Source organism: Balaenoptera musculus, chromosome 2, assembly GCF_009873245.2.
Source record: "Balaenoptera musculus isolate JJ_BM4_2016_0621 chromosome 2, mBalMus1.pri.v3, whole genome shotgun sequence".
NCBI classification, from domain to species: domain Eukaryota; kingdom Metazoa; phylum Chordata; class Mammalia; order Artiodactyla; family Balaenopteridae; genus Balaenoptera; species Balaenoptera musculus.
In genome coordinates, this window is record NC_045786.1 from 44,197,320 (window position 1) to 44,224,191 (window position 26,872).

At 44.0% G+C, this 26,872-nt stretch overlaps 1 protein-coding gene across 2 annotated transcripts in view; it reads right to left on the minus strand.

The window, feature by feature from the left end:
* RGMA (repulsive guidance molecule BMP co-receptor a) overlaps nt 1-6,891 on the minus strand; it is a 45,002-nt gene extending 38,111 nt beyond the window's left edge. For both annotated transcript variants that reach the window (XM_036843689.1, XM_036843687.1), the window contains exon 1: nt 6,519-6,891. In XM_036843689.1, coding sequence (XP_036699584.1) covers nt 6,519-6,532 — 14 coding nt within the window. In that variant the 5' untranslated portion in view covers nt 6,533-6,891. The remainder of the gene's footprint in view (nt 1-6,518) is intronic.
* Between the last annotated feature and the right edge of the window lie 19,981 nt (nt 6,892-26,872).

The following is a 26,872-nucleotide window of genomic DNA, read 5'->3' on the forward strand; positions in this document are numbered from 1 at the left end:
GAGGGTGGCATCTAGCTTTTCCTTACCATATGATCTTGAGATACCCAAGGATACAAAACCAAGCATGCCTCAGGATAGTAAGGGAAGCACTTTGAAATCAGTATTCTGAAATTTGAATTTCAAACTATTTTAGCTGCACTGACTGATGTAAAACAACACAAATTAAACTCCCAGGAATCCCTTGTTCTGGGGCAGAATGACCTACCAACCTTAAGAGTGAGGGGTTATTAGCAGGTCTGGACCTGTGAGGGGAAGCCCTCATGAACCTCGTCACGTCTACAGGTGAGCCTGCAATCAAAGCTCTCTCTCTCCATATTTTTTATTTTGGCCATACCACACAGCTTGCGGGATCTCAGTTCCCCAACCAGGGACTGAACCCAGACCATGGCAGTGAAAGCCCCGAATCCTAACCACAAGACCACCAGGGAACACCCATAAGCTCTACATTTCTTTTTGCTTGCATAAGTGGAAGCCCATCTGAGAAAGCGCAATTGTATTAAAAATCTATTTATTATTTATATTCTACCTCTTTCCATAAAGGATATTAAATTAAATGTAAATAAAAGTTATATACCAAAACTTCCAAACAAACATTAATTCTTATTCTTTCCAATTAATTCTTATCCTTTTCAAGGTACCAATTGTTTTGAAGAAAGCTGGTAGTTTTTATGATTCTGTGAATGAAATATGCATTTCCACGTGCTCTTCTGTTATGAATCTGTCACATTCACACTTGTCAAGTGGAGTACAAGGTGCTGGATGGTGAGCAGACCACGAGAGAAACTGAAATAGGGAAGTTCATTACTCACAGGTCCTGGAGGAAGTACCTGGTGCACTTCTAGGGGCCACATGGGGAAGTCAAGGCCCAGTGCAAACAGAAAACAGGACCTGGGGCACATGTCTTGATTAGGGTCTGTGGGTAGAGTGCTTTGGGGTTCCTGAGCTAAGGCCAGATAGGTCAATTCAAACCAAAAGAGTGAGCTTTCGGTGAGCCTGATGGGGGTCTTAGCTGAAGGGTGCACAAGGAGCAGGCCCTGGGAAGGAGGGGAGACTGTGGATCTCCAGGGCTGGCTGCTATCTAGCGTATGTACTTGCATGAGGGGACTGGTGTCAATTCAAGGTCCCCACAGGCCACTTGGCCAAACAAAATGGGTGCAGAGGCAGCAATACCATGGGGTAGCTTAGCTGCACCCTCAGCAGTCCAAGGGACTTGTTCTTGTAAGAGTCATCTATTCTATTTTATTCTATTCTATTCTGGGGCCGAAAATGCACACTGGCAGCAAATTTCCATGTCACTGTGATGGCCCAGCAGATGTTTCCTGAGCTAGCCTCTTTGACAGCCAGGTAAATGCATCCCTGCAAGGGGTAACCAGGAAGGTCTGGTAGTCTCACAAGTGGATCGGACTTTGATGAAGAGGATAAAACTGTGAAAGCACCTTGAACAACTAGATATCATGGATTTTAAATAGCGAACCTGGAGGAAAATACACACTGTGGTCCAGATCAATTGGGAAATGTATTAAAAAGTCTGTCAGGAGAGTGAATTCTCAGGTGGAGTGTCCGCGTTGTGACCGACAAGGCTTATACCATGACGGATGTTTAGGAATCCGTCATGGGTCAGTCTTTGTATGTTCCTATGTTTCCACCTGGCCTCGTTTAAAGAAGTCATCAAGGAGAAAACTCCTAAAGAGGATGAAAAATTGTTTGCATCCACCTTCAAGAAGAATAAGTGTGCTAAGAAGAAGTAATGGGAGATTTCTCAAAAAACTAAGAATACAACTACCATATGACCCAGCAATTCCACTCCTGGGCATATACTTGAAAAAAAACAAAAACACTATTCTAAAAGATACATGCATCCCCATGTTCATAGCAGCATTATTTACAATTTACAAATGCCATGATATGGAAGCAACCATAGACGTGATATATATACACGCTGGAATACTACTCAGTCATAAAAAAGAATGGAATTTTGCCATTTGCAGCATGGATGGACTTGGAGGGCATTGTGCTAAGTGAAATAAGTCAGACAGCAAAGAACAAATACTGTATGTTATCACCTATATGTGGAATCTAAAAAACACAACAAACTAGTGAATATAACAAAAAAGAAGTAGACTCCCAGATATAGAGAACAAACTAGTGGTTACCAGAGGGGAGAGAGAAGTGGGGAGGGGCAATACAGGCGTAGGGGATTAAAACATGTCAACTATTATGTATAAAATAAGCTACAAGGATATATTGTGCAACATGGGGAATATAGCCAATATTTTATAGTAACTATAAATGGAGTAAAACCTTTAAAAATTGTGAATCACTATATTGTACACCTGTAACTTATATAATGTGGTATATCAACTACACTTCAATAAAAAAAAGAATAAGTAATGGTACCGAGCCTCTTGCTGAGGACTGAGGGAGAATATCTCTGTCCACAAGGGCAGATGTAGAGTGGGTATCATCAGGACAGATTGTTGTTGTCAGCCAGGGCAAGCTGCTGCAGAGATCTTGAGCTCTGAGCGTCTACCAAAGACAAAACAATAAAACAGAAGTGGAAACCACATCGGATGGTAACTACTAAATGATACCCTAGTGAGATATCAATCAACAAGCTTTAGGGCACTGGTACTCATATCCACTCATCTCTGTTATGCCCTGTGGAGGACACAGAATCTGTAAGAATTGGTCTTGTTTTACCAGATTGTTGACAGAATCTTTTGTTTTCAAGTTTCTGCCAGATTTTCAGACTCTGGCAAATCCAGGGTCCTGATTCCTGAAAGTTCTCCATCTTGGAATGTTGCTTTAAACAAACAGTTGAAAAATGAGAAGTAAACTCAACCGGCAATTTTGTCATTATTTTCCACAAAAACAGTGCCTGCTACACTTTAATTTTTTACAGTAGTAATCTGGATATAATAATTTTATAAGGTACACAATGCACATTTATGTTTGTCAAGTAGCAGTGACTTTAAATCTTTCAAATGGGGCTATAAAAGATACTTGCATTTAGCGTTTTTTCCAATTTCTGCCCAAATCTCAAAATTTCTTCTTCCTCTTGCCCATAGATTATGAAGTTTCACACCTCAGTGGGTATTCTTGCCTCCTGACCCAGAGGCTCTAGTGTGATACAGCATTTTCTACTCATAGGTCAGACCTGGCTAAGAAACTGGCATCGTTTTAAAAGATGTTCATTTGTCACCAAGGAAACTGACTTCTGCCTGACCTTGTCTGCACACTTGGGCGAGACAGTTCTTCATTTTTTCCATTGCCCTGTTCATTGCTCTTCAGAGCTCTGTTGCTAAGGGAAGGGAAGCTGAAATTGTGGTGTCATTCAGTCAAAATAAGAAAAAGAGAAGCCTGTCATCTGAATGGGGCTGGATACCACAGGTGAGAAAGCCTGGGTTTCCTTCAAGTTAAGTCTGTGTTATGTTTGTTGAATGACTAAACAATGAATGTTGTTTGAAAAGCAAAGCCATTCTCCAGAGAGCCACAGGAACACTGCAGACACGTAAACGTGGTTTGAACTTACACTTGGGAGGTTATAAGTCAAGTTCTAGAACAGTGATCTTTAAGTAGGAGTGCCTTCTTTTTTTTTTTTTAAAGGAATTCCTTTATTTTTATTATTTATTTATTTATTTTTGGCTGGTTGGGTCTTCGTTTCTGTGCAAGGGCTTTCTCTAGTTGTGGCAAGCGGGGGCCACTCTTCATCGCGGTGCGCGGGCCTCTCACTATCGCGGCCTCTCTTGTTGCGGAGCACAAGCTCCAGATGCGCAGGCTCAGTAGATGTGGCTCACGGGCCTAGCTGCTCCGCGGCATGTGGGATCCTCCCAGACCAGGGCTCGAACCCGTGTCCCTTGCATTGGCAGGCAGATTCTCAACCACTGCGCCACCAGGGAAGCCCAGGAGTGCCTTCTTATTTCACAGAAATAACAGATTCCAATAAGCCTGAACTTTATGATCAGTTTCATTTGGGTATATCCTGTCTCTTTTTCTGGATGGTAGGCTTCTGGAGAGATAGGTGAACATATCTCCTAAGGCATGCCCTATCTGGGGACCATACTTGGTAAAACCAGGTGCTTGAGTTTAATTCATTTGGTAGCAAGGCTGTAGGGAAAAAAGCACTTTAAACTCACAGAACCTTGGCTATTCCTCTTCACCTCTCTGGGCATCAGCTTCCTCTTCTGAGAAGTGGAAATGCCAGCACCTCTTCCTGTCTGCTTCCGAGAAGCAGCGAGCATCACAGTGAGAGTGACTTGAAAAACTCCCTGTCCCAATGTTAGGAATGCTCAGTACCTATTCATTTTATTTTGCGTCTCCTCATCTAAGAATTCCTGTATTGGGCTCCCACAGGGCGGTTGAAGAGACAAGTCAAGGGTCATATTAACCAGAAGCTTTTCATCCTCCATTCTGTATTATTACACCCACTGGGGAGGGAGCGAGTCACGCCTTGGAGAGGCTTGTAAGGAAAGAAAGCAGACAGAGGTTTCTTAGCAAAGGTCAAAGAAGGCCACTTTGAATAAGATGCCAGGTTACTGCAAGACCCTCTTTGTCATAAATCTAGTTATTAAATAAACCCCTGCAAATGGCGAGGCAGTTTGAGATAGCATGGGGAGTAAGCAGATAAGCCACCCACCACTCCATATGTCTATTCAGAGCATAAGCACCTGTCACCTGGGAGGGAAATGATGGGAGCAGGGCTATTGAAAAAAAGGAGGCTGGGACCTCCCTCACCACCACCACAGCTCAGAGGATCTTAAGGGGGCAAGGGTCCTCCCCACAAGGAGAACACCACACTGCTGTACAAGGAAGCAGACTACACTTCAGAACAGGGAGGGTCCAGCTCAGTGTTAATATCATCTGGCCTGGAAGGTGGCAGCAAAAACCAGGCACCAAGGACTGGGAGCCCCACCCACAGTCTTTGTCCGCTCCGCTTGCTGTCCAGCAAAGTCTGCCCCAGTTGCTAACTGGAGATCATGTACCTCTCATAAAGGAGGCCTGCTTGTCACTCACTGTGGCAGTGGAACAGCAGGAAGCCTCTTCTTTGCGTAAAAAAATGCCATTTTGGTATATTATACCTTTCCTGTACAGATCTGCACCAGACTCTTTCCCAATTCTCTCCTTCAGCTGCCCTTTAGAGCACAGCCAATCTCTTTTCTAGGGGTTATGGCTCAAGGTTCGCCTGAAAAATCACTCATCTGTGATACACGGGAGAAGACCACGGTCCGTGCCTAGGTTTTTCCGATTTCTGGGATAGATGCCCAGAGAACAGGCACAGACTTACAGGCAGGCAACACTTTACGTTATGTTCTTGCTAGAGGACCTTCAAGCCAGAAGGAGAAGGTGACGATCTCCTCGAGGTGACAACCTGCCACTCAGTACGACCTGCAATCCTGGCCCTTGAGCTCGGCGTGCGGAGCTGGGGGCGTCGCTGAGCTCCCGCTCAGCCGGACTGTAAATACACCTAGAAATACTCATCCCAGGACCCGCCTGCTGGTTCCTGCGTCCACGCCTCGCGCCGGAATCTCCTACTTTGAGAACGCCCAACTTCTCGGCCTGAAAGAAACGCGCAGCGTACCATTTCCGCTAGATGGCGCGATTTCCCCTAATCCGATCGCAAGACATCCGATTTATAAAATAAATACAATCCAACGCCTTCCGAAACCACACCACATAATAGCAGCTCGCAGGCTCCCATTAAAAAAATCAATTTGGGGGAACTGATTCTACCTCCGAGCAAATCTTATGCAATTACATTAAGAGGGTGCAATCAAGAATTGCATCCGAACGTCCCCCACATCGGCCTCCCCCTAAATACACCTGTTCCCCTGCCCCACTCGTTCCCTGGGATGAGCCACGGCTCGGGCCACGCGCGCAGCCGTCGCTGTGCCCCGCCCGTCGGGCCCACCTGCCCACTTAGGAACGTCAAGGCCACTCGGGGATCCTACCCCTTAAACACTCATCCCAAGTCCCTCACCTTCCCGAGCACCTGCCCTCCCAGGCAAAGGACCGCTCGGACCCGAGCTCAGACGGTGCGCCGCGTCGACGCCCCCCGGGGCAGGCGCTCCAGCCGCGGCTCTGCAGCTGGCTAGGCAGCCGGGCGCGGAGCAGGAGGAGGGGGCCGGGCGACTCGTGCCAGTGGGGGTTCACGGCTGGACAGCCGGGTGGCCCGCTCAGTCCCAGGCTCCGCGGGCCGATTGCAACGGCCGCGCGGGAGAAAGGGAGCTCCCAGCACGCGCACAGTGGTACAGACGTTCGCCGGGTCTGCCCAACCACGCGCGCTGCCGGCTGCCCGGGGAGAGCATTTTAGGAAAAAAGAGCAAATACCAAACCACAAAAACTTTACTGCTGCCAAGAGCTAAAGGGATCGAGGCGCAGGAAAGCTCCAAATCTGGGCAAGATGGGAGCAAGATGAGACGCAGGGTTGGGGAGGACCACAGCGGTGTCGTGCCCCGAGCAAGTGGCGGCGGCGCCTCTTGTCAAAAGCCGGGTCCGTCCCGCTCCCAGCCCGCGCTTACCTTGGCGGCTGCATGAGCCCCTGCAGCCCGCGGGGGGTGGCGCTGGCGGGGCTGCGGGCGAAGAGTGGGTGCCGGGACGCCGCTCGTCGGCCCCGGGGCAAGGTGGGAGGGGTTCGGCAGGCGATGGTCCCCGCCGCCCGGGCCGGCTCAGCAGCGGCCTGCGGCGCGCCGCCTGCTCCCGGGCTGCATGCCTGCGAGCGCCTGGAGGAGCCGGCCCGTGAGCGAACGGCTAGTGCTTCCCCAGCCTAGCGGCTCGGGCGGCGCAGCCCGCGCTCGGGAGACAACTGCAGAGTCGGGCTGTTCGGGCTACCCCCTCCCTCGCCCGGCCCCAGCCGGCAGCCGCGGAGCGCGGCGTCGAGAGGTTCGTTTGCGCGCGGAGGGGAAGGGGCGGGCCGGCCGCCCGGGGCGCAGGCTGGGGGCGAGGCGGGCGGGGCCGGCGGGGAGGGGGCGGGATAGGAGGTGGGGGTGCGGGCCCGGATTGCCCCGCCCGCCGCGGCCGCACCTTCACGCATCAGCACCAGTAGAGGGGTGAGGCGGTGGGGTACGCACGCTGCAAAGTCGAGACTTCCCTAAAAGCCCGGGTTAGGGGGGGCGCGGGCGGCAAGTGCGGCGACCCGCGAGGCGCCTCCAACTTTCCTAATCTCCCGCTGGGATGTCCTGGAGAGTACGTTTCCATCATCAGTTCCATGATGGTCCAAGGGTGGGCGGGCGCGGGGTGTTACTCTGAGGTTTCTGGAATAGACAGTCACATCCACGAGAAACGCTGCTGCTCTCTGCAGCGATGCACCTTTTTTGTACTGAGATGTTTGTTTAAGAAACTTCTTTTAAAATATTAACACAAATGTATTAAATGTGTAATACACGAATACGTTCTTGTGTACAATTTTACAAAGCTCAGGCATATCTAGAGTAAAAAGAAGACCATATCACATCCCCTCCCCATGACTGCGGCTCCCCAGAAGTAACCTCGGGTCAGGGTGTGCTCCGCTGCGGGTCTTTCCGGTCCTTGCTCTGCGATTTTACATGCACACGCACGGATTGCGAGTGGATTTTCACGGGCTTTTCAAAAGAATGTTTCACCATGCAGCGCATGCACACACTGGGGAGAACACGGCCACTTCGGCCGCGGTAAATTCCCCAGAGGCTTCCGGAGTCCAGGGAAAGATCCTTGCAGTGAAACAGCAAAGAGCCACCCAATCGCCCTGTGCAAATCTGAAACTCTAGCTGGGGCGTGAAGTCAGCCTGAACACACAGTTCACGCCTAAATTAGCATTGCACGGTTAGAGAAATTTGCTAGTGCATTTCAAGCAGGATTATGGCCTTCGCGTTCTTACAGAAATCAAGCTGTCTTGGATTTTGATACGATGAGAACTCTCTGGATTTGCAAAATAAAAAGGTATCATCTACATTAAAACACGATCGTTATTTATGCTTGTGGTCTTGAGGGGTGTGGTTTCAACTCAATATTCTGTGTTTTATTGGCATTGAGGTAATCTATAGCTGGGATATAAATAAAATCCAGGTGATTTAGCAGGAAGAGATTGGGTATTGGGATCATTGGTTTCTATAATTAGCTCTGACCTTAGGCAAGAGTTTTAGCTCTGTTGGGCCTCAGTTTCCTCATCTATAAATAGAGGAGTTGTACTGGATGTTGGGTGTGGAGAGAGAGAGAGAGAGAGGGAGAGAGATCCAGCCCTAATAGTTGGTGAACAACAGATTTCTTCCTTTATCCATCTTTCAACTCAGCTCTAACCTCTCCTCCTTAGGGAATGGCTCTCCCAGCACTGCATGCTTTCCTTCCTAACACTGATCTCACTTTGCAGTTATGCACTGGTTAGCATGACCCTTACCTAGTTGGGCCTCTCCCATCAGACTGTATGTGCCTTGAGGGCAGTAACCAGGACCGCCTGGGGTCATCATTACATCCCTAGCACTTATTTTAGTGCCTGGCATGTAATAGGCACCCTACAAGAATCTCTGAATGACTATCGCCCAGATAGTAGATTTCTTACTGCTCTTCCAAATCCCTTGGCATTTTTAAAAGATCTGTAAGTGGAAACATTTTAAAATGAAACCTTTGGAAAGTACCCAGCAGGGTTTTTCCATCTTGGGGGGGACAAACAGTCCACTGTCTAGATGAGGATAGACGATCCTTAGCTTAACCACAGGCTGTGGAGACAGCCAGCAGCTATTTACCTTGATGAGCATCAGCTCCCATGGAGAAGACAACGAATATTAATGTTACTCATTAAGTGCTTGATTAAGTTGGAACCAGGCATAGGCAGTTGCAATGCACACACGAGCACTCAGAGTTAAATGAGGCCGTGGGGTGTGTTTAGGTTGCAAATTAACAAATGTACAGGCTCTGAACCAGCAATCTAGAAACATTCCTAATATCAAGCTCCAGGGAATGCTTGCCTTTCTTTACTGCAAAGGGTTTGAATTCCTTAAAAAGTTGCACAGGAAGTGGGCTAACCTGGGTTCAAGAGTTAAAAAAAAAGATTAAGGCCATTATGAAATAAGGGGTGGGGGGGGAGAGTGAATGTCTAATGCAGCATAAGACTAATATCTCTTAGTCTCTCTCTTGTCCCATGCAGAATTGCCAAGGGAGAGGTTAAAAATCTGGCTTCACATTTAAAGAGGAAAACAGGAGTGCTAGGGTGTCCACCATTTCTTGGCCACTCTTTTATTTTCTCTTGTTTGGAAGGGGTAGGTACAGTCCCAGATGCCCCTCCAAGCCCCTTGCGGAAGCCTTTGGTTTCCGCGGAGAGCTTTAGTCTTCCAGGAAGGGTGCTGTGTCAGTGAGGCTGATGGGGCTCCAGCTGGTGGGAGGAGGTGCCACCCCAGTGCAGGGAGCGCCTGTGCTACTGGGGTGTGGAGCAATGTGCTGTCTGTTTCCAACGAGAGATGGCACCTGCTGGCGAGAGGGCACCCTCAGAAAGTGGATTCCTGGTGAAACTGATTAAGGATTTCTTCCCAGCTGGCAAAACAACGTGAAGTGATTGGCATGACTCTCCACTGAGGGCTGGCACCAGGAGCTGTCCCTTTGGATTCGGAATCACCCCATTATGTTTTTCTGGGTAAATTCAGGTTCAAAAGTAAAAGTGCAGCTTAAAGGCGAAGCAGGTCAGGAGCTGTCGTAGGAGCCTGTTAAAGAGAGAGGGGCTGACTGTCACATCCTCGGCTTCAGTCAGACGCAGCGAGGCAGTGGGTGCTGAGGACTTACTTGTTTTGCATAGACGAGAAGACGTTGTGCTAACTGGATGCGTCCCAGAGGCATCACCTGCTCTAATAAATCCAGTGTGTTTTGTGTCAAGCAACTATTCTATGGCTGGCACTGTGCTTGACCCTGCAGTAGGCATTTGCTTGAGGAACACAGCCTCTGTCTGTAAGGCACTTGCAGTCCAGTGGAAGAAAGAAAAGAAGAGCAAAGAGGTCTCAGTAGTTGGGGTTTGGAGGGTGCCTGAGCAGCTCCATTTTTCATCTCATCAGCCCCTCTCCTCATCTATTGTAATTATAGTGAAACATGGTGCTTGTGAAAATGCAGCTTTTTTTTTTTGTCTTGACTTTTCTTTTTAATGTTTGAATTTTATTTATTTTTTTATACAGCAGGTTCTTATTAGTCATCAATTTTATATACATCAGTGTATGCATGTCAATCCCAATTGCCCAATTCATCACACCACTATCACCCCACCCCCACGGCTTTCCCCCCTTGGTGTCCGTGCGTTTGTTCTCTACATCTGTGTCTCAACTTCTGCCCTGCAAACCGGTTCATCTGTACCATTTTTCTAGGTTCCACATATATGCGTTAATATATGATATTTGTTTTTCTCTTTCTGACTTACTTTACTCTGTATGACAGTCTCTAGATCCATCCACGTCTCAACAAATGACCCAATTTCGTTCCTTTTTATGGCTGAGTAATATTCCATTGTATATATGTACCACATCTTCTTTATCCATCCGTCTGTCGATGGGCATTTAGGTTGCTTCCATGACCTGGCTATTGTAAATACTGCTGCAATGAACATTGGGGTGCATGTGTCTTTTTGAATTATGGTTTTCTCTGGGTATATGCCCAGGAGTGGGATTGCTGGATCATACAGTAATTCTGTTTTTAGTTTTTTAAGGAACCTCCATACTGTTCTCCATAGTGGCTGTATCAATTTACATTCCCACCAACAGTGCAAGAGGGTTCCCTTTTCTCCACACTCTCTCCAGCATTTGGTGTTTGTAGATTTTCTGATGATGCCCATTCTAACTGGTGTGAGGTGATACCTCATTGTAGTTTTGATTTGCATTTCTCTAATAATTAGTGATGTTGAGCAGCTTTTCATGTGCTTCTTGGCCATCTGCATGTCTTCTTTGGAGAATGCCTGTTTAGGTGTTCTGCCCATTTTTGGATTGGGTTGTTTGTATTTTTAATATTGAGCTGCATGAGCTGTTTATATATTTTGGAGATTAATCCTTTGTTGATTCGTTTGCAAATATTTTCTCCCATTCTGACGGTTGTTTTTTCGTCTTGTTTATGGTTTCCTTTGCTGTGCAAAAGCTTTTAAGTTTCATTAGGTCCCATTTGTTTATTTTTGTTTTTATTTCCATTACGCTAGGAGGTGGATCAAAAAACATCTTGCTGTGATTTATGTCAAAGAGTGCTCTTCCTATGTTTTCCTCTAGGAGTTTTACAGTGTCTGGTCGTATATTTAGGTCTCTAATCCATTTTGAGTTTATTTTTGTGTATGGTGTTAGGGAGTGTTCTAATTTCATTCTTTTACATGTAGCTGTCCAGTTTTCCCAGGACCACTTATTGAAGAGACTGTCTTTTCTCCATTGTATATCCTTGCCTCCTTTGTCGTAGATTAGTTGACCATAGGTGCATGGGTTTATCTCTGGGCTTTCTATCTTGTTCCATTGATCTAGGTTTCTGGTTTTGTGCCAGGACCATATTGTCTTGATCACTGTAGCTTTGTAGTATAGTCTGAAGTCAGGGAGTCTGATTCCTCCAGCAACGTTTTTTTCCTTCAAGACTACTTTGACTATTCGGAGTCTTTTGTGTTTCCATACAAATTGTAAAATTTTTTGTTCTAGTTCAGTAAAAAATGCCATTGGTAATTTGATAGGGATTGCATTGAATCTGTAGATTGCTTTGGGTAGTATAGTCATTTTCACAATGTTGATTCTTCCAATCCAAGAACATGGTATATCTCTCCATCTGTTGGTATCATCTTTAATTTCTTTCATCAGTGTCTTATAGTTTTCTGCATACAGGTCTTTTGTCTCCCTAGATAGGTTTATTCCTAGGTATTTTATTCTTTTTGTTGCAGTGGTAAATGGGAGTGTTTCCTTAAATTCTCTTTCAGATTTTTCATCATTAATGTATGATATATAATGCAAGAGATTTCTGTGCATTAATTTTGTATCCTGCAACTTTACCAAATTCATTGATTAGCTCTAGTAGTTTTCTGGTGGCATCTTTAGGATTCTCTATGTATAGTATCATGTCATCTGCAAACAGTGACAGTTTTACTTCTTCTTTTCCAATTTGTATTCATTGTATTTCTTTTTCTTCTCTGATTGCCATGGCTAGGACTTCCAAAACTATGTTGAATAATAGTGGTGAGAGTGGACATCCTTGCCTTGTTCCTGATCTTAGAGGAAATGCTTTCAGTGTTTCACCATTGAGAATGACGTTTGCTGTGTGTTTGTTGTATATGGCCTTTATTATGTTGAGGTAGCTTCCCTCTATGCCGACTTTCTGGAGAGTTTTTTTTTTTTTTTCACACACACACACTGTATTTTATTTTTACAAGAGATAAATAGACTGACACCAAGCATTGTACATGGATGACCACAACAAAAGCAACAATGATTGCAATTACCAAACATGAAACACACTCATACTATGTCATAATATTGACATTCAGTCCAGTAATCCTCCACTGTAACAGCTCCTTTACTTTGCAGTGAAAATTGATTTGTATATTCTTTGCCTCTGAGTCCTTGTGGGATTTTTTTTTTTTTTAATTCAGACAGAAAGTCACAAAAATTATACTCATCCTCATCAGTTCACTCAGTCCCATGTAATTAATTTTTTTTTTATCTTGATCTTTTGTTAGCACTTTTATGAGTTCATCAGTTTTTCATTAGAGTTCTGAAAATGCTTATTCATTCAGTTCAGCAGTACAGTCAGTTACCAGAAACCTGTACTTGTCAGAGTCTTTTCCATGAATTTCTTGAAGATGAAAGCCTTTTATAGGAACATATTTGCAAAAGCATCAGAGTACACCCAGAACTGTCTGTAAATGACAAAAGACTTAAAAATGACCACTGTTAAAGATTTGATGAAAGTTCATAATAATGCAGTTGACAAGAAAATTAGTTATTTCTGAGATATACATTTTAAAGTAATAACTAGGATTATTACTTATAACATTATACCAGCACATATAAGATTTTTAGAAATTTCATGTAATGTCTGAAACATTTATATTAACATATTTCCATACATATTTCCATACAAATACAAGATTTTTAGAAATTTCATATAATGTCTGAAACATTTATATTAACATATTTCCATACAAATACAAATATAAGATTTTTAGAAATTTCATGTAATGTCTGAAACATTTATATTAACATATTTCCATACAAATAACCCAATGAAAGTTTAGTATTAGTTGTTTTGTTTGTTTGTTTTTTTATACTGCAGGTTCTTAGTAGGCATCAATTTTATACACATCAGTGTATACATGTCAATCCCAATCGCCCAATTCAGCACACCACCATCCCCACCCCACCGCAGTTTTCCCCCCTTGGTGTCCATATGTCCATTCTCTACATCTGTGTCTCAACTTCTGCCCTGCAAACCGGCTCATCTGTACCATTTTTCTAGGTTCCACATACACGCATTAATATACGATATTTGTTTTTCTCTTTCTGACTTAACTTTACTCTGTATGACAGTCTCTAGATCCATCCACTTCTCAACAAATGACTCAATTTCATTCCTTTTTATGGCTGAGTAATATTCCATTGTATATATGTACCACATTTTCTTTATCCATTCGTCTGTTGATGGGCATTTAGGTTGCTTCCATGACCTGGCTATTGTAAATAGTGCTGCAATGAACATTCGGGTGCATGTGTCTTTTTGAATTACGGTTTTCTCTGGGTATATGCCCAGGAGTGGGATTGCTGGGTCATATGGTAATTCTATTTTTAGTTTTTTAAGGAACCTCCATATTGTTCTCCATAGTGGCTGTATCAATTTACATTCCCACCAACAGTGCAAGAGGGTTCCCTTTTCTCCACACCCTCATTCTGGAGAGTTTTTATTATAAATGGGTGTTGAATTTTGTCAAAAGCTTTTTCTGCATCTACTGAGATGACCATATGTTTTTTATTCTTCAATTTGTTAATATGGTGTATCACATTGATTGATTTGCATATATTGAAGAATCCTTGCATCCCTGGGATAAATCCCACTTGATCATGGTTTATGATCCTTTTAAGGTATTGTTGGATTCTATTTACTAGTATTTTGTTGAGGATCTTTGCATCTATATTCATCAGTGATGTTGGTCTGTAATTTTCCTTTTTTTTAGTATCTTTGTCTGGTTTTGGTATCAGGGTGATGGTGGCCTCATAGAATGAGTTTGGGAGTGTTCCTTTCTCTGCAATTTTTTGGAAGAGTTTGAGAAGGATAGGTGTTAGCTCTTCTCTAAATGTTTGATAGAATTTACCTGTGAAGCCATCTGGTCCTGGACTTTTGTTTGTTGGAGCAAATGCAGCTTTAAGGCCAGTCTCTGGCCTTCCCTTCCAATCAAACTGCTGCTCAGAAGCCCCTACAGACTCTTTGGAGTTGACACTGCAAGGTAGAGGGGCAGAAGAGACAGAAGGAAAGTGCGCAATGTCACGGGATTTAGAAGGCAGGTTCATTACCAGTTGGAAAGATTGGGAAAGTCTTTAGAGAAGTGTTGCTTGAGATGGTCTCTGATGGATGGACTTGATTTTAGTGTACGGATGATAGAGAAGGAGGGAGAGTATTCCAGGCAGGGGCATGCCATGAAAAAAGGCCTGGAGATAGCAAAAGGTGGGCAAGTTCATTAAAGAGTGGTTAAATCTAGTTGGAATTCGTGTGCTGGAACAGAGATGTCATGGAGACAGCAGGTTAGGGTGATAACGTGGGAAAGCTTGGTTGCAGAATGACTAATAGGGAGCCATTGAAGGTTACTGAGCAGAGGAATAATGTAAGTGAAGCTGCACTTTAGGTAAGTCAATGGAAGATGGTTTGGAGAAACAAGAGGTGGAAGACCAGCCAGAAGTTTCTATTAATCTTGACACATTTTTGTCAGGAGCATGACCCAAGGTGCTAAGAGTGTACTGGGAGGTATGAGGCTGGTAGAAGACCCACATGCTTTGCAGAAGTGGGAGACAGAGGAGTATCAAAGTGTCAGAGGGAGTAAGTGCTCATTATAGAGACTGGTATGGTATGAGGACAATCTTGGAAGGGGGTGGATGGCTACTGGACCAATCAGCGTTGTGTCCACATGGGAGGGAGCCCTAAAACCATACTGAGAAAATCACCCAGTTTTCCATATTTGATAGTATGTACCTGTGTTTAAGCTAAAACCCAGTGCCTGTGCTCATCATAAGAAAAGAAGACCGGGCTTCCCTGGTGGCGCAGTGGTTGAGAATCTGCCTGCCAATGCAGGGGACACGGGTTCGAGCCCTGGTCTGGGAAGATCCCACATGCCGCGGAGCAACTAGGCCCGTGAGCCACAACTACTGAGCCTGCGCGTCTGGAGCCTGTGCTCCGCAACAAGAGAGGCCGCGATAGTGAGAGGCCCGCGCACCGCGATGAAGAGTGGCCCCCGCTTGCCGCAACTAGAGAAAGCCCTCGCACAGAAATGAAGACCCAACACAGCCAAAAATAAATAAAAAACAAAACAAAACAAAAACCAAAACGGTGTGCTCCTATTTATAAAAAAAAAAGAAAAAAGAAAAGAAGACCTAGTTAATTCATTGTTTCTCTGCAGCTTTCTTTCCCACAGGCCAGTCATTTGCTGTCCAGTGGTAAGGACCAAAATAAGGCAAAATAAAGGTTTTTTTTTTTTTTGGTTAGATAAGCAAACTGTCAGCCTCAGGAATAGAAAGCAAACAACACATTTCTTCATTGCTGTTTCGCGCATTTGGACAATAGAATAAGGCGGTGGGAAAGCAGGCTGTTGGGTGAGGCTTTGCTGGCTGGCTTAGCCAGGAGGAGAGCTGGAAGGTTTGGGCAGCCACAGCTGCAGGAGAACAGCTGGCATGTGGTCGGCAAGCACATCCACCCACCCCTCAACAGCATCCACAGAAGCCTGTCCTTGACAATTCAGAAACCCTGGGACCAGCTGGCATGCTGCGTTCCCTCACGGTGACGTGGTCAGGAGGGCAAGGCTTGCTGACTTCTTTATCTCAAGTCAGGATCAGTTTGGGTTCTGTTTTGCTATTGTTTACTGAATGCTGACGGTGCCAGCACATTCTATCTATGTGATAGATGCTTCCTTACTCCTCATGACACTCTCTGGGGTGGGTGCAATTCTCATTTTATAAAGAACTGAGATTCAGAGAAGTTAATGAGTTGATGAACACGTGGCAGAGTCAGGATTCAAATCCATACCCACCTGAGTCCCCAAACAGTGCATTTCCCGCTAAGCATGTGGCCCATTTTCCTTACCGTCCTTCTCCACCTCTCCTGCTTAGGTTTAAGCCAGAATCATCTACACCCACAGCTCTGGGGAGCAAGCTCGTGCCTATTTTCTGCAGCGCTGGCAAGGCTGGTGGAGTATATAAGTAGTGCTATCACCTCCAGCCAAATGCACCTGATGTCCACAGAGCAAGTTCTCCTGGTGGGATGTTTTTCTGGTGGACTTTGGAAAGCTTTGTCAGTCTGTGAACCACAGGGAAGGTCAGGGGGACATTGTGTTCCTTTCAATATTCAGATACGCTTCCCCCAAAGTGACTGAGTCACACCCATCTCTGGGGCTCCTAGGATGGTATTCAAATTTGGACCCTTTGGGAAGGAGCTCAATGGCTGATATAAATAAATTCTCATTGATCAACTAGGGTTTTCACCTTGCTCCTTGACTAATGTACCAACATCTTTAGTAAAATGATTCCTTAGCATATGAAAGCCAGATCTCATGACCCCCAGGGTCTGGCCCTTCTGGAATAAGCTTAATTAAAAAAATCTATTTCTTTTCCCGCGGAATTAATATTAGATTGCATAATTTAAAATTTTGCTTTATCAATTGTTTAGCATTTATTAAGAACAAGGAATACATACTTAATTCAAATGTTTTTTATAAATAAATAGTAGTATGTTAAAAAAATTCTCATACCTCATGCATGGAGGTCTTGTTGATTTTGTTTTCCAACCCAAACTGGGTTTTTTTTTAAAAATATTTATTTATTTATTTGGCTGCGTTAGGTCTTAGTTGTGGCACGCGGGATCTTTGTTGTGGTGCATGGGCTCTTCATTGCAGCACGCGGGATTCTCTCTAGTTGTGGCTTGGGGGCTCTAGAGTGTGCAGACTTAGTTGCCTCAGGGCATGTGGAATCTTAGTTCCCCGGGATCGAACCTGCGTCCCCTGCATTGGAAGGTGGATTCTTAACCACTGGACCACCAGGGAAGTCCCCCAAACTGGGTTTTAAAGGTACTCCTGGGAGAGCACCAGGCATTGAATGTAGTCCACAAATTAGACAAATTCAGCCAAGGATTGGAGTAGGGAGACTCAAGGATCTACCCATTGTCTGCAGGCATTGTTTATGGGGTTCAATTATTATTATTATTATTTTTTAAATTTTATTTATTTATTGATTGATATTGATTTTTTTTTTTGGCTGTGTTGGGTCTTCGTTTCTGTGTAAGGGCTTTCTCTAGTTGCAGCAAGCGGGGGCCACTCTTCATCGCGGTGCGTGGGCCTCTCACTATCGCGGCCTCTCTTGTTGCGGAGCACAGGCTCCAGACACACAGGCTCAGTAGTTGTGGCTCACGGGCCCAGTTGCTCCGTGGCATGTGGGATCTTCCCAGACCAGGGCTCGAACCCGTGTCCCCTGCATTGGCAGGCAGATTCTCAACCACTACGCCACCAGGGAAGCCCGGTTCAATTATTTTTTAACAAAAGAGGTGACTTGTATTTAAAAATAGATAGATCATTTAGGGTAAGACTGGACTGAACAATAGGGTAATCAGGAGACCGAACAATAATATGACTTAAAGAATAAAGTTTACATTCTTTTTCTCCATATAACGGTCCAGGGTAGGCCCTCCAGGCTGGTGATCCATGTGGTCATTCTGTGATTCAGGTTCTTTCCAAGTCATTGTTCCATTATCCCCCAGAGCCTTATTGTGATCTGCAAAACTGAGGCCATAAGTAAATGGCTTCTGCTTGCATCATCATTTCTCCTAATATTCCACTGGAGGAAGACATAGGTCCACTCCTAGCTGCAAGGGAGGCTGGGAAATTAATGTAGTTCAGCAGCCATTGTTCTGTTTCCATGGAACAAGGGGGCTTTGATTTTGGTGGACGACCAGCAGCTGGGTGTTTTGTGCCAATCTAGCACATGGCATAGAGGAGGAAGCGCTAGCTCTGGACCCTGAAGCTTTGGGTTTGAATCCTTGCTCTGCTGCTCTGAACTAGACAAGCTGCCTTACCTCTCTGAGCTTTGCTTGCTTCAACTGCTGTGCCCTTCTTAGAGGGCTATTGCTGCATGGCCTCCGTCAAGGCTGCAAGAGATGAAAACCAGCTTGAGTTAGCTTTGAGGAAAGGGAGGTTTAGTTTAGGTCCAAGTCATCCCACAGAACCTAAGGCAGGAAGTATAGATGAACCTTGGTAGGGAAGGACCAGAATTAGAGCTGGAGGCATTTGATGGGAATAGGAGGAAAGATGGGAAATCTTAGGAGTCATCCATCCATTAGCAAGTACTGTTGGCTCTAACTCCACAGTCAATCCTGACTGTACCTACTTCTTTCCCTCTCCACCTCCTATCCTAGTCCAAGCCACCCCCAAGCCTTGGCTAGACCAGCACAGCAGTCCTGGTGACTGGTCTCTCTGCCTCTATTGTTATGCTCTCAAATCCATTCTTTCACACAGCAGCCAGAGTGAAGTTTAGTAACATTACTGACATTGTCTCCTGTTTGAGATCTGCAATGTCTTCCCACAGCACAGAGAATAAAATCCCAGCTCCTTACCCTGGTTTACCAAACCCACATGACCCAACTCCTGCCCAGTCTGTGACCTCATCTACCACTCTGCCCCTCTTACACTTTGGTTTAGCTGCATGACCCAGCTGCATCTAATCATGTCATCTAAAGCTTGCTCCTGCCTCAGGGCCTTTGCACTAGCTGTTTTCTATGCCTGGGATGCTCTCATTACTTCCTCTTCTTTGTTATTCAGATCTCAGTATAAAATGTCAGAAAGATCTATTAATTAAGTCATCAACTTTATAGTTTTCTCACTAATTTATTCATTGTTATCCAATCCCCAGACTCCATCACTCCAGTAAATGCAATTTTTATAAGAGCAAGGAACTACCTTGATCTTTCATGTATTCCTCATTTTTAGTAATATTTGTTGAATGAAACAATGAGTAAACAAAAAAAAGTATGCTTACTGTCTGTAGCCCTTTTAGAACAACAGTCAATTTTGAATCCCTATTTCAACACAACTACCATATCATTTAAGCTGCTCACTCTTCCACTACTTAGAGAGACCATAACTGATTTAAACAACTTCCTACTGTTAGATATTTAGTGAACATTCTCATAGAGGGACATCTTTGCACATTCTCCATTATTTCCTGGAACACATTTGTGAAATAATGGAATCAAAGGATACACATGTTTTTGACATTTGATATGTAAAGCAAAACTGACTTCTGGAAAAATTGCAATTTTTTTCTACTCTCTCCTGTGGGGTGTCAGTTTCCCTGGAGCCTGGGAAACAAGACTATCAAAACTATCTTGCCAATCAGATGCCCTAAAAATGGTATCTCATTGTATGGATTCACAAGTTACCAGAGGCACTGGACACTTAAATTCTATTTGTTAGCCATTTGTATTTACATTTTTGATCCTTTTCTAATAGCCTGTTCATCTCTTTGGCCCCTTTTCAAAACGAGTGCCTCATCTCCTGGTGTTATTTGTTGGTTGTCAGCTTCCTCTTTCATCCTCAGAAGCCCACATTCAGGTGGGAGAACATTTGCAAGAATGAATGAAATTGATTCTTGCTGTGCACTCCAAGCTCCCAAGAGGCCCACCCCTTCCTCACCATTAGAATACAAATTGGACGGTGCGATGCTTGGGAACGTGCATTGGTGAAGGACAGTCAACTGTGACTAAGAGCCCAGAATTATACAACCCTGGTCACGGGTGCATCCCCCCTTCAAATAATTCTAATCCCTTACAAATTGCTTTGGAATGACAATGAGAATCTCTCGCCTGGCACAAAGCTGGGGCATCAGTATCTTTATCAGAATGAAGGAGTCCATTTCTCCATTCTGCAGGCCTGCTCAGAGCCAACCAAACTGCAATTAGATAGGTGTCCATCAAGCACCGAAGCATCCCAGTCTAATTTGGGTCTAGAGGTGGCTTCCTGGGTCTTTGCAAGTTATTTGGAGTGATTTAGGTCTAATAGTGGGATATCAGCAGATAGCACTTCCTTCTCCAGCTGACGTGGGAGCAGGCCACACCACAGCTCCAGCCAAGCCTTAGGGCCAGGCCTCTGTCACCACTGAGATGGAATCAGAAGTTTCAGACTTAAATTGACCTTGGAAACGCACATTGGAGTGGTGCTGAACAATGGATGAATAACGGGCACAAGATTTTTGTCGTTAGTCTTTTATCTTTCTGCTCCTTGTCCTGGGAGGGGATGGCTTTCAGAGAAGCTGATCTATTCTCATGTACTGGAGAAGTTCACCACAGAAAATTCGGGCTCTCAAATTCACTAATCTTTGCTGAGAGGTGATGTAGATGAAGCCCAGGTCCCCATGCACAGCCAAAGGATGAGACAGATACCCCACACCAGGCTTTCTCAGTGGTTGGCTTTCCAGAAAGCTCGACATTATCAACTGAAGGGCAGTTCTTTACTCTGAGGGTTCATCTTTCCGAGTGTGTGTGCATGCATTTATGTGCATGAGTTAAAGCACTCTTTCTTCAAAGAAATGATGGTGATAGTAGGAAGTAATTGTTTTAACAACATCCTTTCTTAAGGGAACCCTCCTACACTGTGGATGAGAATGTAAATTGGTGCAACCACTAGGGAAAACAGTATGGAGTTCCCTTAAAAAACTAAAAATAAAGCTACCATATGATCCAGCAATCCCGCTCCTGGGCATGCATTTGGAAAAGATGAAAACTCTAATTAGAAAAGATAGATGCACCCCAATGTTCACAGCAGCATTATTTACAATAGCCAAGACATGGAAGCAACCTAAGTGTCCATCAACAGATGAATGGATAAAGAAGTTGTGGTATTATACATGGTAATATTATAGTAATATTCCATCATATATATACAGGTATATGTATGAAGGAATATTACTCAGCCATAAAAAAGAATGAAATCATGCCATTTGCATCAACATTGATGGACCTAGTGATTACCATACTGAATGAAGTAAGAGAGAGAAAGACAAATATTATATGATATCACTTATATATGGAACCTAAAAAATAATACAAATGAATCTATTTACAAAACAGAAACAGACTCACAGACACAGAAAACAAATTTATGGTTATCAAAGGGGAAAGAGAGGCAGGGGAGGAATAAATTAGGAAGAGGGGATTAACAGATACACACACTATTATATAGAGAATAGATAACAAGGATTTACTATATAGCACAGGGAACAAAATTGAATATCTTGTAATAACCTATAATGGAAAATAACCTGAAAAAATATATAACTGAATCACTTTGCTGTATACCTGAAACTAACACAATATTGTAAATCAACTGTACTTCAATTAAAAAAATCTTTTCTTGGTAAAATAAAAAGTTTGCAAATGCATATTTGTTTCCCCATTTTTTTTCATTATCTGTCAACTCCCCAAATCATTGGATCCACTGTTTTCGGTGACAGGCTCTCCATGTACCTCTGGCTGTGTATTCTGTCTTAAGGGGAAGCTTGCTGCACTTTCTGCAGTGAGCCCCAAAAGAATGACACCAACTCATTTCAAATGCTGGGAAGGCCTTTTCTTTACTCACAGTGGGAACTGGGGCTCCTCTGGCATCACCCTAAGGAGGCGGCAGTGCTGCCAAGTTCAGGTGGGGTTCACCTAGGCCGCAGGGCTGGTGCAGCTGTGGTGGGGTGGGCATGGCTCAGCCCATGGGAGAAACTGCCTTGGCACAGAGGAGGGTCCTCTGATGACAGGCCTGAGAAGATTCTGGAAGGAAAACTGAGGCAAAGTGAGGGCAACATCTCCTTAATTACTAATTCTCTCTTCTTCCTCCCTACCTTGTGGCTTCCTCAGATGGATTCATTTTAGGAATCTCAGGGCCTCCAGAGAAATTATTTAGGAGGCCAGTTTATGCAGCGGAAGTTAACTATTGTAGCTTGTTTTTAAATAACCAGGGTCTGAACATTGAATTTTTAATTTTAGAAAACTCCAAAAATAAAGCAAAAAGATAAATATAAGTAAAAAGAAAGCTTCACTATTTTCCCTATTGTTGGGGAAAAGAAATGCGTGGTGGAGCTTTTGGAGTCCAGAGCTGCATAATCAATTAAATGGATGCAGAGCAATGGCAGGAGGCCGAATCCCCTTATCGCTTTCCGTGGCATCATCCTTGCTAATTCTCAGGGCAGGAGACTTTGGAGGTGTTATTAGGAAATAAGAGGACAGTCTCATATTCCTGGGAGAACAATCCCCCTCTCCCCCGCTCCCCCGCCGCGCGATTTGCAGTAAGATCTTGAATTTGACCTATGACTTCTGTGTCACAAAGGATCAGTGATTGCAGTTCGCTAATAGGACGGGACAAGTTCGCCTTTCTCTCGCTCTATCCTTCCCTCCCTCCCAAGGATAACCTCAATTGCTTTGGAATTATGTTTAAACAGCAACCTTATGAAATACCAGAGGCAAGCTGGAATCTACAGTCAATGTGTTTTGGGGCCCTGACTGCCCCCGCTCCCCGCCCCCCAGAGCTGTCTCACAGATGAATAGGCGCGGTTTCTAGAGCTGAGTCCCCACCGAGACCCCTTGGTTTGCATTTCTATCCATCCCGGGGAGGGGGGCGGTGCTTAGCTTTCGATCATACTGCGTACCTGGGGGTGGGGCTGGGATGTGTGTGGGTGTCGTACACTTGGAGATCAGAAAGGGCTTGGGAAATGTAATTTAAAAATCTTCTTAAAGGTTGCAAAGGAGAGCCCGCAGCTGGGCTGGAAGCGCGGGGGACGGGAGGCGCCTGGCAGCTCTAGCGCCGCTGGCGCGGTCTCCCCGGAGGGCCAGGGCCCAGCCGTGAACTCCCCAGAGGTGGTCCAGGCACAACTCAGAAGGCATCGGCCCTAGGGCCTGTGGGTTTCCGCGAGGGGGTGGGCTAGGAAGAGGGATTCTCCAGTTCAAAGGGAAGGCTTGCAGCCACCTGTTACCCGCAGAGGAGGCCTGGGGGCGGGAGGCCTGGGGGCGGGCAGGAAGGCCAGGGAGTCCCCCGGAAAGAGAGCAGGTGGGAGATCGCCTTCAGCAAAAGAATATCCAGGGGACCCGAAAGCCGGCAATTCGGAGCCGAGACCCCTTGTCCCTGGGAAGACCAACTGGCCAGAAGTCACAGCCACTTCTCAATGATTAAACATTTTGCACGCTTTCACACCGCGTTTAACACTTTTATTATCTGGTTGAAAAATACACATAATGGGAAAAAATCTATAATTAAAAATTCCTTAATGAATTTGTGAAATCAAAACCGAACCTATATGCAAGTTAAAAATAGCACTTAGGTGTGTTAGGCGTGTCCTGTGCTACGGAAAATGCTAGTCTGCAGGGGATTGGTGGGCCCCTGCAGCAGTGCCCGGACACCGGGGGGCGTGGCCTACATGGGAACCAATAGACGAGCCTAAAAAATCAGGCCCCCTCCCCTCACTAATTTTAGTGATGGGAATTGCCGACTTTGCAATTCCGTATCTTCAGCCCAGATTTGACCCTGATTTTGAATGCTCGTATCCAAATGCTTTGGGCTACATGGATGTCTCGCAGCCCAAACGCAACATTTCCAGACCAGTTTTTTTCTCCGTCTGAGTTAGAAACCTGGAAGTTATACGGATTCCTCCATCTCTTTCAGTGGTGTCTCGCCCTGTCTCACTGGTCGCCGTATTTGGCCAGCTTTACTTCCTAAAGCATTTCTGGAATCCCCCAGTCCACCCCACTCTATCCCTTCACTCTCATGGCCTGGCTCAGGCCCCCACTGGTCCTTATCAGGTTTCAATAGAAACCACTTCCACATAGTGACCTTTCAGAAGTGCCCATTTGCCACACCACTCTGGAGCTTAACACTCCACCGCATGAAAAGATGCTCAACATCAGTAGTCATCAGGGAAATACAAATCACCACGAGATACCACTACACACCAATTAAAATGGCTACAATCAAAAATAGTGACAACACCAAACGCTGGCGAGGATGTGGGCAAGCTGGATCATTCATCCGTTGCTGGTGGGAATGTAAAATGGTCCAACTCTGGGAAAAAGTTTGACAGTTTCTTAAAAAAACCTAACATGCAACTACCATGGAACCAGCAAGTGCGCTCCTGAGCATTTAACCCGGAGGAATAAAAACTTAATGTTCACACAAAAACCTATACACAAATGTTCATAGCAGCTTTATCGTAATACCCCAAAACTGTCCTTTGATACTCCAGACATCCTTCAATAGGTAAATGGTTAAGCAAACTGTGCTTAAATACTATCCAGCAACAAGGAGGAGCAAACTATTGATAAATGTAACAAATTAGATGAATCTCCGAGAAATGATGCTGAGGGTAAAAAGTCAAACCAAGAAGGTATATTTGAATGATATGAATGTACAATTCCATTTATATAACGTTCTTCAAGTGCTAACATTTTGTTTCTTTTTGTGTCATTGTCCATGGAGGACAGGGGTTTGGGATGGGGGGGAGGGTAGGAGGGAGGTGGGTGTGATTATAAAAGGGCAGCATGAGGGATCCTTTTGGTGTTGAAACTGTTGAGTAGTTTGACTGCGGTGGTGGATACTGAAAACTACAGAGGGGACAAAATTGTTTATACTTAATACATGCACACACACACGAGTACAAGTAAAACTGAGAAATCTGAATAAGGTGGGGGTAGATTGTATTAGTGCTAGCATCCTGGTTGTATTAGAGTTTTGCAAAATATTGCCATGGGAGAAATTAGGTAAAGTGTACGAGATTTTTCTGTATTATTTCTTACAACTGCCTGTGAATCTACAATTATCTCAATTAAAATTTTTTGTGAAAATTTTTAATTTATTTCTATTAAATTTTTTTGTGGTAAAGTATACATAACATGAAATTTACCATCTTACCATTTATAAGTGTACAGTTCTGTGACATTAATTACATTCACATGGTTGTGCAACCATCACCACTGTCCATCTCCAGAACTTTTTCATCTTCATCAACTCAAACTCTGTACCCATTACACAGTAACTTCCCATTCTCCCTTCCTCCCACAATTTTTTTAAAATCTGGGAAAAAAGAACCCCAAACAACCTTCCTGAGCATCTCATCAACCACAGGGCAAGCTCTCTCAGTGTCCTTGAGCTCCCCTTGCTCTGCTGTTGCCTGTGTACTGGTGCTCCTGTGACCCCTGTCTTGCCTTATCAAGCCCCCCGGGGATTTTGTTGATGTTATCTCCTTGTTGGGTCACTCAACTTCTCTGTGTCTTGTAGATTCAGTTTCAGGGTCCTTCCGAAGTCCTGGGAGGGGTACTAGCAATATGTTTACATGGCCATAAGTTTTTTTTTTAATTGAAGTATAGTTGATTTACAATGTTTCAGGTGTGTATACAGATATATGTATATTTATATGTATTCTTTTTCAGATTCTTTTCCATTACAGGTTATTACAAGATATTGGATATAGTTCCCTGTGCTATGCAGTAGGTCCTTGTTGTTTATCTATTTTATACCCAGTAGTGTGTATCTGTTAATCCCCAAGTCCTAATTTATCCCTCCCCCTCCCCCTCACCCATAAGTTTTTGTAAATTTGCAAAAATAAAATATTTTATCTGCAATCAGCTATGACCTTTGGCATTTCTTTCCTGGTCCTCCTGATGCCTCTACTATGCCTAAAGTTGTTGACTATTTCAATATGTTGCATCTGTTCCATGTTTTCTTTCCAGGTTGGCCAAGCTTGGATTTTTCTTTCAAGAGTTTAAGTGTCATGAGAAGATCTGCCCATTATGAAGCAATGCGAGCCTTGCAATGTGGGATGTGTCTAAGACTCTAAAATATATTTCTGAAGACTTGGGAGTGGGGCCTACACATAAACGAGAGGAAAAAGCTTATTCAAAAAAGTCGATAAACCTTGAATATGCATTTTTCTTGGAATTTGGAAAGATGTTTTGGAACATTTCAATAGAAGAAGTGAGAAATTACAGACTCCTAATTTGGATGTAGATGAAAGTGAATCTATTTTGTCATCTTTAAATTAGTTTATTTGTTTATTTGAGAGCCAACAGGTAAACTTAATGGACTATGAAAAAACATAATCAAAATAAACAATGAAATCAGTAGAAATCATTCAGACATTAAAAAATTGTAAGAAAAATTTTTTAGATATTTCAAAGGCAGAAATTCATCAAGAGAAAGATATTCTATTTCTAATAGAAGGGATGGCTAACTCCTTGGATTTTTTGATAATCCAGTTAATTAAGAGGAGTGAATCATATGAACACATTGGGAAAAGGTTTAAGTTTCTTGCTGATTTGCTCCAGAATACTGACATCGATAACATAGTTTAAACTTATAATACCCACTATAATAAGGAAATCAACACCAAACTGGTTAATGACTTTCATCAATTCAAAGAATTTGAAGACTACGAGAGTAGTCACTACCTAAGAAAACTTGAAATACCCTGACATTTCACAGCTCATATATAAACCTTGAGAGGTTTTCTCAGTTTTGACAACAATCCTACAATTTACATGACCAAACTAGAAATTAGTTGGGAACTGGAAAGAATTCTTTCTAAACTGTTAAGAATAAAAATAAAATTTCTATCAACCATGTCAGAAGAAGAACTGAAGGATCTATTTTTTCTGTAGAAAATATTTCATTATCAGAGGAAGAGGCAATCAAAGAATGTGC